The following is a 17,352-nucleotide window of genomic DNA, read 5'->3' on the forward strand; positions in this document are numbered from 1 at the left end:
TTCTGCTGAAGCTGACTACTAAATAAATCCAGTCTCTGTATCTTGATTTATTAAGTACACTAAACATAACTTTTCATACTGTTTTGGATCAGTTAACACACATTACAACTGTATAAGGGAAATCTATTTTTATACTCCCTCCGATCTGGCCACATTTGATGAATCAGACCACTACTAAGGACCGAGTCATACTAAAAACATTTTTAAAGTTTGTATTTTCAATTATGCTGAAATTCCCAGAGAGTTATAATGTAATCTGATCCAGTCTGCTCAGCCAGTCAGCAATAAACACAACAGAAGCCCAGCTCACTCCGCTTCTTTATCAGGTCCTATGAGGTTACATAAAGACATCAATTTTTTCAAAGAAAATGCCAAAGCATCCCATGCTAAGATGTTACTTTCTCACAAATATAATTATTTGTGTGTTTGATTTGCTGGTTTTTTTGGTTGTTTTGGGTTTGGTTGGTTGGTTGGCGGTGGGGGGGAGGTTGGTGTTTTGTTTTGTTTTGCTTGGGATTGTTTTGGTTTTTGTTTGTTGGTTTTGTTTGTGTTTCTTTGGGGGTTTTGGTTGGTTTTGTTTGTTTGTGGTTTTCTGTGCTTTTTGTTTGTTTTGGGGTTTGGGGAGTGGGGGTTATGTTTGCTTGTTTGTTTGTTTTTAACAAATACCAGGCAGCTCCAGATTAAAGTCCGCACCTTCAAATTCAGCAGGGAGCTGTGGGTTCAAACTTCATCTTGTTTCCTATTCAGCAGGGCAACAAAGGCATCTACCATAAACTATAGAAGAAAGACTTAGAAACAGAATTTGGAAAGGCAGATCTAACTATTCTACCCATTGAAACAGATATAAACATAAATGCTAACACCACTATTTACGGAGAAGAACAGAGTCAAATTTATTGCAAGAAAAAAAAAAATCAAAATAATCCAACTTGACAAATGGGTTTCTTTCTAATTAATTCAATTAACGGATTAGGCAAGGAAGATTCCATCAACAACGAGGACCCTAATCTAGCTGTTGGGAAACCACAGCTCGTGTTCCTGCCCTCCCCAGTGTCACGCACAGCCGAGGCTTTTCAAAGCACAGGATCAGGACTTCGGTGGACCTGCAGCAGCCTGTCTGAAATTCACAGACCAGCTTGGCACCTAGCCTTGGGTTACCGAATGATACCCGCTTGGGTTATTTTTCTCATGATCTGCAGGTAGAGCCATTTCAGAAGAGCTTTGACTAAACCCTCCCTGAATGCAGATGGTGCCACATACTGTGTGGCCCTACAGGGGCTTCAGCAAACAATTCACCACCAAGAAAGAAGGAAATTCCTTCTGGAAGGACTGTCCTGTGAACAGCAGCAAAGGACTTTGGTTTTGTCTGGTTTCTTTACATTTTCTGCTGAAATTGCTCACCCAGGCTGTTTACAGTCCTGCCTGCCAAAAATGCACAGACACAATAGTGATGGCTGTATATTCAACCGAAAAAGTAAATTCCCAAAGGGTAGCAGGTAACAAATTGTGTTTGAAACAATCCTGAGAACTATGGTAAGAGTTAAGTGGCCCAAAATATCCATTCTGACTGTCAAGCAACAATAGGAGTTTCAGACCTATCACCCTAAGCAAGTTTTCTGGTGGTTAGATCATTTGACAGCCTCGAGTTCTCTGCCTTTTCTGAGTCCATCTAATTAAGATTTCATGCATAGCACAGGGAAGTTAAAGGAGATTCATAAGAAGAGAGAAAGAAAATTGTACTTCTGTGTTTACTGTACCTGCAGTAAGACAGTACCCCCTGGGATTGTGAGCTGTAAACAGTACTTAGGGGCATTCTCCCAGGAGAGCAGTTGAACGTCTTCAATAGCACTGTAGGAAATTGAGTTTTCCATGTACCCAGTAGGCTGCAAGAAAACAAAGGAGAGGGGGAAAAAAAAAAAGTTTACTTAGTCATCAGAAATTTCACAATTCCCAATTAAGAATAGCACTATGAAAATGACTCTTGGTGTTGAAAATATCTGCAAAATATCTAACTGGAAGATAACAACAGAGACATCCATCCAGCCACCTTCACCCAACTTGTTCAAGAGTTAAGACATAAAAACAAGACCAGGCCAGACCCAGGTGCCTGAAACATGAAGATGTCAAACTGCATTTGTTCTGGACCCAAAAATCAATGTAATCTAATTTCAAATTGAACTGAGCTATGAAGGGGTCTGGCCATGCACGTGCTATCAATCAATGTATGAAGAAGCATCTCGGTCACAAAGATAGAAGAGCAATGTATTGTATTACAGCAGTTTTATTCCACACACGCTTGTTCTTCTCCCTGGCTGCAAGGCTGATCAAGCACATCATCAAAATCTAGACTGCTACATCTGACAGCGGTTCTTGGGGCTCCAAAGATTCAGCCCTCAGCTTTTAGACAAAGGAGAAGCAGCGTAACCCATCTGCTCATCTCAGCCTATGTGCAAGTGCTGTTTTCCTGCACAGGCTGCTGATGCCCGATTTAAAGTGAAAGCCACAATTAAAACATAAATAACTGTGCTTTGCAATTACACATACAACATAAATTGACAGTAGCAAGGAAAAAAACTTAAAGGTGAAACTCCTAACCAGTATCCCCATAAGTCTTTGGCATTACAGAAGTACAATTCTCTCTGAGATAAGCTGAAATATAAATGTATATATGCAAGCACACATAAAGTTACATCCTAAACATAAGTAAATATACAGATATATAGATGTGTATCTATCAGTATGCATACATAGACCATATTTTATGCAAGTCTTCACATTATATAAATAATTAGAGTACTTAACAGAGGTCCTCAAAAGCATCATTTATTTCACTTTGCTATAGCATGAGCAAACTGATCAGTGTTTCTATGGCAGATAAACTATTTTCATACAAAAATGGACAGACCTTTGGGTTAGCCATGTCTTGCAAGAGAACAGAGCTTATTACATTTATGAATTATTTTCTCACTATTCTGGTTTACATATAACTTCTCAAGCTTACTCCCACTGGGCCCAATACATAAGTTATTTTTAACTGACAGTCTTGAAATAAAGAAGGCAAGGGAGAAACCACATCTACTGCAGGGTCAAACGGGGCCAACTCTCAAAATCACAACACAGGATTCCTGGGGGCGAGTGTGAAAGAGGCAAATTGCATTTGGAACATCTCTGCTTCTAACTGGTGCAACTTTCTTCCATAAGTTAAGTAGGTGGTGCATCTGGAAATCCTACTTTGAAGTTATACACTTCATACATGTTCATAAAGCCACAAACATCATCTGTCAAAATGTAATGATGACCTGTCATCCACCTTCACTACTACAGAGTGTCTTTTCAGCAAGAAAAACCCAGCAAGCCAGGGAACTGAACTTTAATAACTTTTTTGATAATGTTTGTTGCGGTAGCGTTCATTTTACACGAGCCCTTGCTGGAAACAATTTTCGCTGTCTCTTTAATGAAAACCTTGTTATGCAGGAAGTATGATAAACTTCTGCTTATTCATTTACCCACAATATTGTTCTACACTAGTGACTGGAATCCCAGTGGCTTAATGCTGATACTATAACGTCATGCGTTGCCTACTGGAGAGTAATTATCTCGTTCTCACAGGAAACCAAAGGCCCAAGATCCCCCAGTAATCAGCATTACAACACCCAGGGAAAAACATGGAAACGGCCAGTATAAAATCCAGCATGCTCAGGAGGCAAAGTTATCAAAAACAGGCTCTGAAAGCTGGAGAAGGGAGAAATCCAGAACCAGCTGACGCAAATATAAAATGAAATGAATCAAAGCAATTTAAATTTCTTCCTTAAGAAGGTGCTGAATACCCTTAATACCCTCCATTAACTTCAAAGAGGATTTGAAGAATTCTCACAGAATCTGTTCCCAAGAGAAGCTTCTTCTATACCTTAAACCATCCTTTTCAGCAGCATTAAAGACAAGCGATCCAGTTCAGTCACAGCTCTGCTGCCATAAACAAGTGATTTCATCCCAGGTATAAACCTTTTCTCATCGGACAGCCCTTTTCATTAAGGAGGATGGAGGAACACAGAGTTCTGCCGTTTGCAAAGGATGGGAAGACTACCTAACCCATAACAGGGAATTACACAGAAAGCATTATGCCAATGAGGCAGTTTCTACAGCACTCATACAATCCCACTTCCACACCTTCTATCAAGCAATACCACACACAACACTTTACTACAGTGGTTTGCTATCTTGCTCAAAAAATGAATAGCCCAAATCTACCTTAATCCCTATAAACAACATCATATGCATTGTTTCTGTCTTCATTAAAAACACTGTGTTCTAGGAAGTATTTTCAATGCTGAAAATACCAGCTACAGGCAGCTTCACCTCTGTGCTGCAATCGGAAGAGACTAAAGCAAAGTGATTTATCATTGCGTAGAGCTCCTTGAAACTGTGCTTGTAGATGCTGTCAAACACTGAAGACCACGCTCCCCCATCGGGGCTGTGCAGAAATGCCCTGAAAAAGCACTGAAACAGAGCTGTCCTTGGAGCTGAGCCTTCCCGGACCTGCCAAGGGTGAGGTGCTGCTCACAGAGAGGCCACGGCAGCAACGAGGTGAAGGTCGCACCGAGGTGTCCTTTCCTAGACCCTGTGCGCACTCGTGTACAAGGACAGAGCGATGTTCCCCAGTTGTGTTTTCACAAGACCAAGCACAGTTCAGCCATTTATCAGGAAACAGCCTGAGGTGAAACCACAGCCTGAGTCACTGGTTCCCCTTAAAGCGTTCAGGTATGTGAACATCGATCACAGTGAATCATTGTGGCCGATAAATGGGCTGTGCAAGTGTTGCATGTTCTGGTGTTCCGGCTGGTCTTGCTTGTACACACCCCCAGAAGCTGCATCCTCCACCCCAAGGTCACTCCATGACAAATTCAAATTGGAGCAACATGCAAAACTAGCAACATGGCTTCAGAGACCTAAAAAATACCTAAAATGAGACTGATCCTCAGCTGGTCGCCATGAAGCATCTGGCATCAACACTATAGTCTTACGCAGCATTCCCACCTCCATCCACCCACTTTGCTTCTGCCCATACAAATACTTGTCTGGCTGTGGTGTCAGGCAGATCAGGGAACCCCTCCAGCTTTTGCCAGGTTTTAGCTCCTCTGGCCTCATTTGTAACACCAAACAGAAATTAGTGTGTTAACCTAACTTTGGGGACAGTATATCATGGGGGAGCAAACAGCAAGGACCTAAATATTTCAGTGTAATTATTGGTATGAGACAGTCTAAAGCCACAGCATCTTTGAGCAGTAATACATCAAGTTCAGTTGAAAATGCCCTTATTTAAGAAAATAATAATTCTCACTTTTATAGCTGTCATTTTTGAAAGAAGATTTATATTTCTTGGCAAAGTCTGAAATCTATCAAACGAAGCAAGACAATGCACTTTCTCATTCACTTTACAAAATTAATCTTGACTTAGGAAACTTTGGCCAGAGAATCTACATACGTCAGCTTACAGATTTAAAGTCACAGCTTTAACTTCTGGCTAAATGCTGTTGAACACGTTCTGAAAAACTATAAGAGTCTCACAAATGAAAATTAAACTTATTACAACAAACAAAACCCCTAAATCAACGAAACATTTCTCTTCACATTAGCCTTTAGCCTCCTAATGAAACATGCAACTTCCCCTTTGGGAAATCAGGTATGAGAACTTTGTCTTTTTTCAGTTCCATAAAGATTTATTAATCATACTGCTCTGAAAAAAACTTTGTACGAGAATAGCCATGCACCAGAACTTACAATAAATGGCATCCTAGGGGAACCCAGTGCTCCCAAAACTGTGGGTTCACGCATAAGGCTGGTTTTCTTCTAGTGTTTCTGGGAGAATTTGGCAACAGCAGACTACTCAATAATGCAAAAGTCTGCCCACTTGTTTCCATGGGAAATTGTAAAAGGGAAAGAATAAACGTGACGTCCATTGTTAATATGAGACTTGTATGCACTTAGTCATATAATAATGTACTAAATCCTCAGCTGCGTATTTTCCAAAGAAAGCATCTAGAAAAGATGAATTCCACAAATAGAGATGGTTATTTGCATTAAAACATATTTAGACTGACAACTCCCACCAACACGACAACAATGAAGAATGATTTTGCCAATTAAATACTCCAGATGGTGGGGGGAAACGGGGCTATTCCAGACCCTTGCTCTTAGCTGCTTATTTCTCTGTTGGCTGCTCTTAAGAATGAGCCATGCTGCTGTAGCCCAGGATGATAAGCATACTGTATTACATATAAGTTTTCCACATCCAAATAAAATTCAGTCCTGCTGAATAACACATAGGAAGAGGTGATTGCTCTCCAAACTTTGATGTGGGTGGAGACTATTCAGTCATCACAATGAAGGGTAATGGACTCTGAAACTGCTGAAAACAATGGCCGATTTGAAATAAATCTCTGTTAAGACACATCCACGGCTCCAGAGAACGCCCCTGTGAATGTAGCTTTTTCAGATAAGAGCAATTAACATCTTTGTTCATTAACTATATAACCTATCAGAAGACATTTATCAAGTTAAATAATTAGTGGTACTACGCCATAATATGCAGCGCAGTACAATTTGTCTCGCTCTTGATATGGAAGAATTTACTGCCATGCTCACTTGTCACAATGACTTGGAAGAGTTCAAAGTCAATGTTAATCTCACAGAGACTAACGTGATAACAAAAAAAAAAAAAACACAGGCAGAAAGACTAAGAGGAGGGAGACACCCAACTCTGCCCCAAAGCTGCACAAAGGAAGTTCTGAGCTTCCTTGGAACAACGTTCTCATCAAATCCATCACAGTTCCCAGACCCCGGCCTGCCCATCATCACCATTCCCTTCCCACTCCTCCTGAAAAATACAAAGTTTCATGTGTTGGACTACAAGAAGAAACTTTGCTTGCTCAGTGCGTTGGAAGGGGGACTACACTGGGTGAAAAGGGACCCGTGAGGAAGGGACCTCTCAATGGGCAAATAGAAATTATTTCTGACTGGAGCTGCTTTGTTCCCCAAGTGTCTCCAGGTTTGGTAGTGATGCTTGATGGAGTTTTGTTTGGTTGGGTTTGGAGCTTTTTGATGCATGGAAACAAATTTGGACATGGTGGCCCAAATGTTCAGCGAGGCTGGAGCCTCGGGTGTGCTAGTGCATCATTAATGATAGGAAAAAGAGGAAGGGGTTTTCCTACCACATTTATTTGTGTGTGGCTGACCGTGCACATAAACATCCATGTGTGTATATAAATGTACACACACACACCTGTCTCTCTTTATAGCTACGCAGAGATAAAAGACAACAGAAATATATCCCATATTTTTCTACAGAAAAATACAGCAGCAACTGTCATACACTCAGCACAAAGTAGCTCAACTTCAGTAAGTGACACGATTTAATTAAGAAAGATCCTCAGTTGAGCTGATCATACAAAGACATTGGTGAAACTTCACTGATTTACACCAGCTGGGAATCTTAAATCAGAAACTCAACAGAAATTCAACCAAATCTAGCTTTGCAGCAAAAATGTGCATAAATCTCTTTTTCTCCTCTAAATATTTAAGACAACTGGGACTGGAGACTGATAAAAATGTAAGAGCTGCCAGTAAGAAACAGGCTACTTCAGACAGCACAGAAAAAAACCCTTCCAATCTGCAGTGGGGCTGAAGTATCAGTTCAGAAAAATGGACTGGCCAAAACTGTTCACAAAGAGCTGACAAGAAAAAACAAACAACAAACAAAACTGGACTCAACATCAAGAAATATGAGCTACAAAATCTTTGAAATCAATGCAGCAGACACCAGCAAGGGGAAGAACTTCAAATTAATTCAGCTCTGAGATAAGTCCCAAGCACAGAAGTTCATCATTAAGAAGAAGGGAAAATAAGGTCATATCATGGGATATGTACCATGACAGAAAAGTCAAATAAGCAGGGAAAAAAATATTAATTATGTTAGTTGAAATGCATATAGAATTTCTTTCTTTTTAATGAGATCTTTCTCTTTTACTGTCAAACCCAGCTGAAGGAGCACTTACGAGCGTTCAGTTTATTTTACCAACAGAACTATTGGAATTCCTGGGAATAAAATAAGGCACGCATCCTGAAGACTTCCTGAAGATGTCCATCACCAAGAGGGCCCTGTCTAAACAGCCCATAAGAAATCCAGCCTTTCCTTCCGGGCAGCTTAGTATGACAAAGGGAACTCCACTGGGACTTCCAGGGGAGCTGAACACTTGACTGCTCATGGTGCTGGTGCCCAAGAAGCTCTCTTGGTCAAGCCAGTAGAAGAAACCTCGTCTCCTGCTTTCCAACCTCTGCCAACAGGGACAAGAAGGTGCTGCAATGTGCAGCTGTCCCACCACAGAGCGAGGGCTGACCATAGCTTGTCACCAAGACAGTGGCCAAATGTGCCATGCCAGGGAAGCGCATCCCAGGCCCGTGATGGGGAGCAGGCAGGGCAGGAGCTGCCAGACATGGCCAGGCTGTCAGAGACACCAGCCTGACTTGTCTGCCCGGTGGAATATGCCTCTGATTGGAGCAGCAGCCTTCAATCCCTCCCAATGAACGCATGGAACCTGAACACCTCCCCACTTCCCAACCTGGAAGAAGAAAACCTCAGTTGAGGTTGTAGTTGCATCACGCTCTTGGTCACGCCTGCCATGGTTCAGGTGATATGAGAAGCCCAAGAGATGTGGGAAAAGAGCCCAGACTTCCTGACTCCAACCACGTGAATCAGCTCCAAACCCATCATCCTCCTCCTCCAAATCTGCATAACTGATTCACAAAAAGGACCATTCCTTGGCAGGGTTCACATTCTCCATCCCTTCTCATTTGTCACTGCACTCCACAACACCCCTCCTGGGGAGGACATAGTCGATAACCTGGTCGAGACGGGCAGGTTGTTCATCCACCTTCCTTGAAATGACTTCAGGAAGAAAGGGGCACCATGAGCCAAAGTACAGCAGGTACACACCTGCTCACAGAAGCAGCAGTAAGTAACAAGAGTAGCAGAAGACTATACACACACGTACTTCTTTAAAACAACAGTTAGAGGAATATTTGGAAAATCCCTAACTTTTGCCCAGAACATGAAACATTTAATGACTACCAAACAGATCTTTGCTAAGTCACCATAGCAACGATGATGTGACAGAAAACAAAAAAAACGCATCCACAAACTGTTCTTGAGTCAAGGCTGCTCTCTATTTTCAATTCTCTTTCAATAAATCAGCCATGTCACATGCCATGAAGGGTTTCAAGCGCTGATAAACCAGAGAGGAGAAAGGGCTGGGTGTAGGGATTGCAGACCAAGCTGGACACAGCACATGCTAAACTAAACACCACCCTTTCATTACTACTTTAACCACGGGCACCCCTAAGAGCTGGAAATACAAGATCATCAGCTGATTTTAAATAGCAAGTTGGCACCTGGAAAATAATCAGTCTGTTAAGTAACTGGAAACGTGGCTAAACTGACATGTACTATAAACAGGAGATCTCTGTTCAGTTGTGTTTCAGAACTGGTTTAGGTAATGGCAACAGTATGTTTCTATTGCATATTGTCATAGCACCTACAGTGGTTTTACTTCTGGTTTACAGATCTCCAAAGGCCTGTGGTTCACTATCTCAAGTGGGTCAACAAGAGGTGAAGAAGCAAACCACATTTGTTATCAGTAGGGTCACATCCACTGGGCAAAGATCTGTACCTCCCATGGAATATTTTAGGGTTTTACCAACTGAAAAGGCTGAAGGCAGCTGTGAGGGAATCAACACATTCACCTCTATCCCCTGTGCTGGGAAGAATAACCTGAGAGGTGATCCAAGTATAAAATACTGAACTGGTAAGAAGCTATTCAGGATCCCCTGTCCCATTAGAAATTTAAAATTTGACTCACGGACTCCAATCCTGACAGTTCTCATAACCTTCTTAGTGCACATCCCAGCTCATTTCTTACTGCATTTTAGTAACAAGATCTGGAAATTAAATTGTTGCAAAACTACACATAGCATAAATATGCTAATATGTTAAGTTCCTGTTCTTCATTTAAACAAGCAATCTCCAGCACTACTTATACCCACTGTAGTAGTCAAATGGTTTCCGTTAACATTTTTTTCCCCATTATTTTTAATGTACTTTAAACCCTGTAGTTCCCAGGGTGCCAAATCCATCCCAATCTGATGAACAAGTACAGGACAGGGAGTGCAGTAACCCAGCTACACTTCTGAATTGCCAACAGGGAATGCCCTATTCTGATCTTTTTTGGAGAAAAAATGATCAGGTCTTGAGTTCTCAGCAAAATATTAATGCATACCCCTGCTGTACATTACATAAGAGAAAGTACATGTAGCAAAGCCTTTAAAAAAAGCTGTAGATATTCTGTTAAGGATAGTCTTACTAAACTCTTACTGTTATTAGGTGAAAAAAAAAAAGCAACAGACCCATCCTGAAGATGAGTCACAGCACTTGGAATCACATTCTGGTACAAAAGGAGGTGGGAAAACATGGTTGAAGTGCCAGGGTTTTGTTTCACGTCTTAACTTCAACAACAACTTGGATGCCTCTACATAATTTTAAGTGAGACCCGGCTGTCACATTTGCAGCAGTGATTTGCTCTTGATGTTGCGTCTCTCTCAGCGCTACAGGACGGCACCCTGATGCTAATGGAGAGTGTCCTTTTCTTCTCTTCAGCAGGAAATCTTCTGCAAAATCGTGCTCACACGCTCCTGGCCTCACCCATCACCTCCTCCACTGTTGGTCTTCCTCATTGTTTAATGACTGACCAACTGTTTGTACTGGAAGGGAGTGCTGCTATTTAAATAGAGGGTAACTGAAATATGTGCGATACCTCCACGGACGGGAGACGGTGAGGGAATGGAGAAGGAGAGGGCAACTGCAGTGAAATATCAGAGTAAATATTTGAGAAAAGTGTCAGTTGACTAGTTGACTGGTGAATGCATAATGGGGAGGATATAGAGCAACAGTTAGAACCTAAATTACCTTCATAAACTCCCTTACTATGCAAAAGGATACGGTGCAGCATTTAAAGTGACACTTTGCCTTTGGTTGAAAACTAAAAATCAAATATTTAGTGAAACTCATAAAGGCATTGCGCTCACGGTACGAAACTGGCAAACCCAACTAGCAGATTTTTTGTTTCAATGCAACGTTCATTAGCCTAGCAAGCCATTTGTCATTTTTCAGGACAGCTAAATAAGAGCGCCTGAAGTGAAGCACAGGCATCTGCTTGAGAAAGGTGTCGTTATCATCATCTCAACAGACACACTTTGAAAAGCAGAACAAAGAGCAGGCGTTACAATCAGACGCTGTGAAACTGCCCAACCCGCTTATCTGGGTGGCTCCTGAAAGGCTGGAGAATTCCAAGGAATTGCAGGAGTCCCCCCAGGGATTGCAATGCATGCGGCTCCAGAGGGATGCATTTCCAGAGAAGCCTTGTTTATCACAAGCTAATGCATCATGCATTGCTCTTCTCTCACACAGTTTTTTTTGGACAACTAAACCGCCTTAGTCCTCCAATAGCATTTTCTGTTCCAACTGGATGATTCAGCTCTCTACAAGACATGCTCACTTATTTCCTCTGTGTCCTCTGATACAGGCTCACACACGGGCAAAGAAACAGAGATGCATGCCCTCCCTGCTCCAGGTTCAACAGACGAGGCAGAGATTCACACAACATGCCACGCCATGCAGATGTGTCTCGGGATGACGCAGTTTTGGGAAAAAACCACCAGTTATTGAGCCAGCGGGTAGTGATGCACACGTGAAGGTGGGAAGCAACACAAGCGCTTCCCAGGCTGCAGGAGAAATGAGGCGGCTTTCTGGATTTCATCTGCCTATTTACTTGGCCTTGCTTATATTCTCAGGTCATAAAGATGGCAGCAACGCTACCATTTAAAGGGAAAAATTATGTGGCACACTACCTGTCAACACAGAGACGGCTTATACAGTATCACTTGAGAGTTATATGTTCAGTGAAAAAACACTCTCCCAGCAAAGAGGTTTTGCATACTAGACTAGGTTGACTCACACCACCCCCTTCCAGTTTCGTATCAAAATCTGCTTTAAAATAATTCCAGCCTTTTAGACAAGCCAGACCTACAGGTTGTGTCCGCACAGTGGCTGCAAGTTGCGCTCACACCCTTGACAATTATATTTCGCTTTTCAAGTTCAATTATGTTGTGAACTCAGCTTTCCTGTGCACAATTCTGCAGCAACATCCTCGCTCTCTCTCAAGATTATATTATTAATTTATTTACTGTCTCTAAAGGAAATAGCTCGTTTTCATAAAATTTTGAGTACTGCAAACACAACTTTGTAGACTGATTTTTCCACCCAGGGATGAAAGGGCGAGAGAAGTGTCCCATTTCAGAACTTTGACCTCAACAACCACACAGTTATGACTATTAGACCATGAAATTTCTACCAAGGAAACATGAATGATCTTTAGTGAGCTGTTTGCCCAAAGTTAATCCAGCCACAGGTTTTCCAACAGAAAGCTAACAGAAAGCCAATACTACCAAAGTACATTAACTTTTGCTGGTAAATCTGAATCCAAACCACCACGGACTTGAAACTGCCACTGATGAAAACACGACTTGTCTCCACTCTATGGTATTTTGGTTTTAGCAGAATACAAAAGCTTCCAAATTAGAGGTATGTTTGAACTATATACCTGAACAAACACCATGGGTTTTGCCCACAACTGCTTGCATCAGCTTTACCCAAGGCAGGAATGGAAAAAGTGATAACCATTCCTGCCCTTCTCTCTGAAACTAAGATCCACAAATTCCACCACGTCACTGTAGGACACGGCGGCACAGCACACAACCACAGCCGGGACCCAGCACAAGTCCTGCTCCCCCTAAGCCAGAGCTCAGGGCCCTCCAGCTAAGGACACTTTGTGTTGCACACCTGCCCTGTTTGCACACCCTGCCCTGCGTCCAACAGCAGAGCATTAACGACACCACATTCCAGCCCTAAAGCACAACCAGCACCAGACTGTGCACGGATTTAGTTCTCAGCTTTCTGTTCTTTAGCATTTTACTTCATAAACTCAACTCTCGCTAAACACAGCTGAACAAAAGGTATTATGTGAATTTACTGTTGATATCAGCTTTCTTCCTTCTGATTGCTTTGGCTATGAGTTACTACAGCATTAACAGACTCTCACAGCGCTATTATGTTTGCAACTACGGAGAAAAATCTGTCTTATCAGAAAAACAGCCAGAGAAGAATTAGTAGGAAGGGTTGAACATCAGGTATATAAAAGCTTCATCTTCCTACCTACATCTTCCCAGCTAACATTTAAAGATGAATGCTTAATATAGAGATTGATTATCAACCATTTCCCCAGAGACAAATGGGTTAAAATAAGGCACAGCAATCATGTTAACCTCTGAAAACAGCCCAAGTGATCAGCAAGCTTCAACTAGACCTTATCAGGGCATTTTAGGGAACTATCATTATTGGAAAATAAATATAAAGCTTGCGTAACAAAGTAACCTCTGCCTTTTTCTCTAGCCTGCTGAGAAAGACCTTTTCACTTTCTGCATCTGAAAAATATATAATTTGAAAATATATATATTTGAATTCCAAATCAGAGTCTGTTCTTCTTTCCTTGCAACAAATTACAAGCTCTTACTGGAAATGAATAAAACAGAAACCAAAACAACATTCAACACTGTAAACACTGCAGCAGATTATTTCCAAATACTCCAACGTTTTGCAAGGCTTTGGATCACTAAATCCAACTCCAAAAGTACATGGAACAACCAAGGAATACACTTCTCTGCTTCAGATTTCAGTTCAGAACCTTAACCTCAAATCCTGTTCTTTGCAAAATTAAAAAATAAAAATAAAAAAATAAAAATAAATCAGACTCAGATCCAAAGTACCGATATAAAGTTTCAGTTTGACCCACATCCTAACACCTCGGCAGCCAATCTAATAAGTTTCTGCCAATACCGCTCTCCAAGTACAGATCAAAGGCTTTACTGTACATTCAGAGCCATTCCCGTGATGCAAGGATTAGGCATGAAGAAAGAGCGTCATATTTTCAAAGGTGCAACTGCCTATAAGCGTATCTTGTGCATATCAGAGCTACAATCCCAGCCAGAAACGCCAGCGCCAGACAAACCACACCTCTGAAATTCTTGTCTTGCATCCCATTTTCTTTTTTATCTCATCTAAGCACGCTGTCTCTACGTGCCCAGTTACAAGGAAGATATAACCTAGTCATCAGCCCCTCTATTCTTTTTATTGTTATTACTATTTTCATCAATATTTTCCATTGCTTTCCCGTATATCACTCATTTGGGAGGTTATTACACAGAAACACAATGTTCCAGTCTGCTGCACGAGGCAGCGACACCGCAGCGATGCCTCCGTGGCAAATGTACTGTAGATGTCACTGAATTCTAACAGCACTTCTTAAAACATGGCCCGCATATGTAATCCTGGCAGTAATCTAGCACTCGACTGAACGTATTCTTTTCAGTCTAGAAGTATTATATCCAACTCTAAATACACAGCTGCAGACGCACGCAAGATTTAACAACACTGTATAGAGAGTGCTGTCCTCGAGATGAATACAAGCCTGACTATTTTCAAGAACAAAGACTGCCATCAAGAAGCATCAAATTAATTATTTCAGTGGCCACATTAGGCTTTACTCATGTGAAGAAAGCGAGACATAACCGTCCTTTAGTAACTAAGAGCAGCTTGAGCAAGTCATTAGGAAAAACTGCTCTTCATTTACAAGCCCAGATCCTGCAGATGCATTTTAGGACAAGCAACCAGTGGCTGCAATAACCTTCATCACATGAGTAAAGAACTGAGATTCAGCCCTTAAACTTGTCATCTACTCCCTCACACTTTCATGAACAGAAAGAAAAGCCAGTGAACTGCAAATGACAATTCAATGCAAAACTCACTGGATGAGGTTTTGAAGATGGCAGATTAGACAGTCACGATGTTTCTTCTTGGGCGCTAAAAACTACAGTCCTTGACTAACGCTGCACCCATTCTGTTTTCCTAGCAGGAAAAAAATCATACTGGGACAAAGAAGAATGGCAACTGTATTGTCCTTGCTGAGAATTAAGTCCCAGAGGCTCTCACCACCACCACGACAAACACACAGAGCTATCGCCAAGGCACGTTATGAGCACTGGCCATCAGCCTTACCAGACACAAAAGCATGAACAGCCATGTCAGACCATTAAAATGTTGGATGAGAAGAGCTGAAGATGACACTTTTACTGCCTGAAAATAAGCGTTTAAGGCGCACACACACACAAATCACACATTGTGCTAGTCGCTGCAGGACAAACATTACCCTTGACTTTGTTGGGCCTCTTAGCAGCATCCAAACCTGTTCTGAGTATCCTGATCCTGTTCACAGTTGCTGGAAGCCCGGGGGGGAAAAGGTCCCAGTGACTGAGCTTTATGGAATTTATTTTTTCCCCTAATAATCTACATCACACAACTGCTCTCCACAGCACCTAAGCAAAATACCTTTGAAATGACAATTCTACAGGAATCTTGGATGCAAGATATCAGACCCTTCCCAGAGACGACTCCAGCTGCCACCCAAGTCAGACACCGATGATCAGCAGTTTCTACGCTGTCATACTTGAAGTTTGGACTCTTTGAGATCTTAGCGGTCTCGTGAACCATTTTAATCAATTAATTACATTCACTAATATACACTGACTTTATTTGGAGACAGAATTCAGCAGCTCAACCATCAGCACAGCTTTAAGACACTGAACCAGGCCAAGGGTGGAGATGACTCAGGTGATGCTCTGTGTGACTAATCAGAGGCTGACACTTCTGTCTTGAGCTGTAACCACGTCTAATGTTCTTCACAAAGGAAAGCAGCAAAGACGTGAATTCAGTCTACAGGCAGAATTCAAGAGGCTAAAAGACATCCCTCTGAGTTACGTGAATACAAAAGTAAATTCAGTATAGCCACATGCAACGGCACTATGCAAAAGAAGTACACATTTCTGCGTCTTCCTTTTTCTCCTGAACAGCCCAAAAACGCTCTAGGAATATAATTTAAAGCACACGTGAAACCTGAGAATGTAATAAATTACATGAGTCTTCACTTCCCCAATTCCCACAAGCCATCCAATCAAGCCCAGGAAAACCCAGCTCCCAGTGAATCGGATGCAAAGACCCAAAATCAGGTGCCCTGGTTTCTGTAGCATTTTCCACTCCCGGCACCTCGCCCTGTCGCCAGGACCAAGCCCAGCCACATCACTGCCCAAAAAACAGACATTCACCTGGCAAAAATAACTCCATGCTAAAGAAGCCTATAGTTTATAAAATTCTCAGAAATATCCTGTGAAATACTACAGATTTTTCTTGTGATTTTGTGGTGTTTTGTTTTTAATATTAATTAGTGCTGCATAATGCACTAGAGACCCAAAATTAATGGCAATCATAGCTGAGGACACACAGTCACTCTGCTGCTCTCACCAAGGTTCTGCAGTTCACAAAACACAAAACCTTACCGAGTGAACCTGTCAGTTTTCACAAGTCTCTTCTTTCACTACACTTATCTGAAGGAATATTTAAAGATGAGTTCAGCACCACCCATCAGAAATGGCAAAAGCAGAGACTGAGAAAAGCGCAAAAACCCCAATCAAATAAAAAATTTGCCCTGTTGTTTTATTTCCCTAGCAACATCCATCTCCAGCGACTGGAAGAGTAAATTTGCAACTCCAGTGGGACTGATCAGAAATTACGCCTTCTTAGATGCTGGCAAGAATTCATCAAAAACATGCAACGATATCTCTTCCATCAGAAGAAGGTAATCTAGGACAACTTTCTACCACCACTGTCCAAATATAAGCCTTAAATTCCTGAAGAGGGCAAGAACACTAAAAACCTGAAGCCACCGATTTGGCAAATGGAATGGCAGGTCTGCTGTGCTCTCACGCTGCGATGCTGCACTTCACAACTTGTGCATAACATCATCACAGAAAACTGAAGAGTAAAACCACCATATGGTGACAAGGAGCAGAACCGAAAACAGTCCCTTGCTAGATGTTTTAATCCTCCTCTCTTAAAACAGTGTGTTTGTACTATGCTAAATAGCCAATTATGTGTCTGCAGAATCACGCTCCCTTTTCCATTATAAGCTAATTATTTCAATACTGCAAAACTGAAAACCCAAGTCATCTTTCCTGCCCCACTCAACTTCTTTATAAATTATTCTCAAAGCACAAATGAGATTTCTCATTCCAGTTTTATTCCAACACGATGAAGATTTGCACCTCCCGCCTCGAAACCTGTAAGGCTCTTTCATTTTA

At 41.7% G+C, this 17,352-nt stretch overlaps 1 protein-coding gene across 2 annotated transcripts in view; it reads right to left on the reverse strand.

Moving 5' to 3' along the window:
* The window catches only part of CMIP (c-Maf inducing protein), a 130,569-nt gene that overhangs the window by 59,690 nt on the left and 53,527 nt on the right, over positions 1 to 17,352 (reverse strand). For both annotated transcript variants that reach the window (XM_082062931.1, XM_082062932.1), the window contains exon 2: positions 1,758 to 1,883. In XM_082062931.1, the coding sequence (XP_081919057.1) occupies positions 1,758 to 1,883 (126 nt within the window). The remainder of the gene's footprint in view (positions 1 to 1,757; positions 1,884 to 17,352) is intronic.

The sequence above is a fragment of the Streptopelia decaocto genome (genome assembly GCF_964273445.1).
Source record: "Streptopelia decaocto genome assembly, chromosome: 11".
Taxonomy (NCBI): Eukaryota; Metazoa; Chordata; class Aves; order Columbiformes; family Columbidae; genus Streptopelia; species Streptopelia decaocto.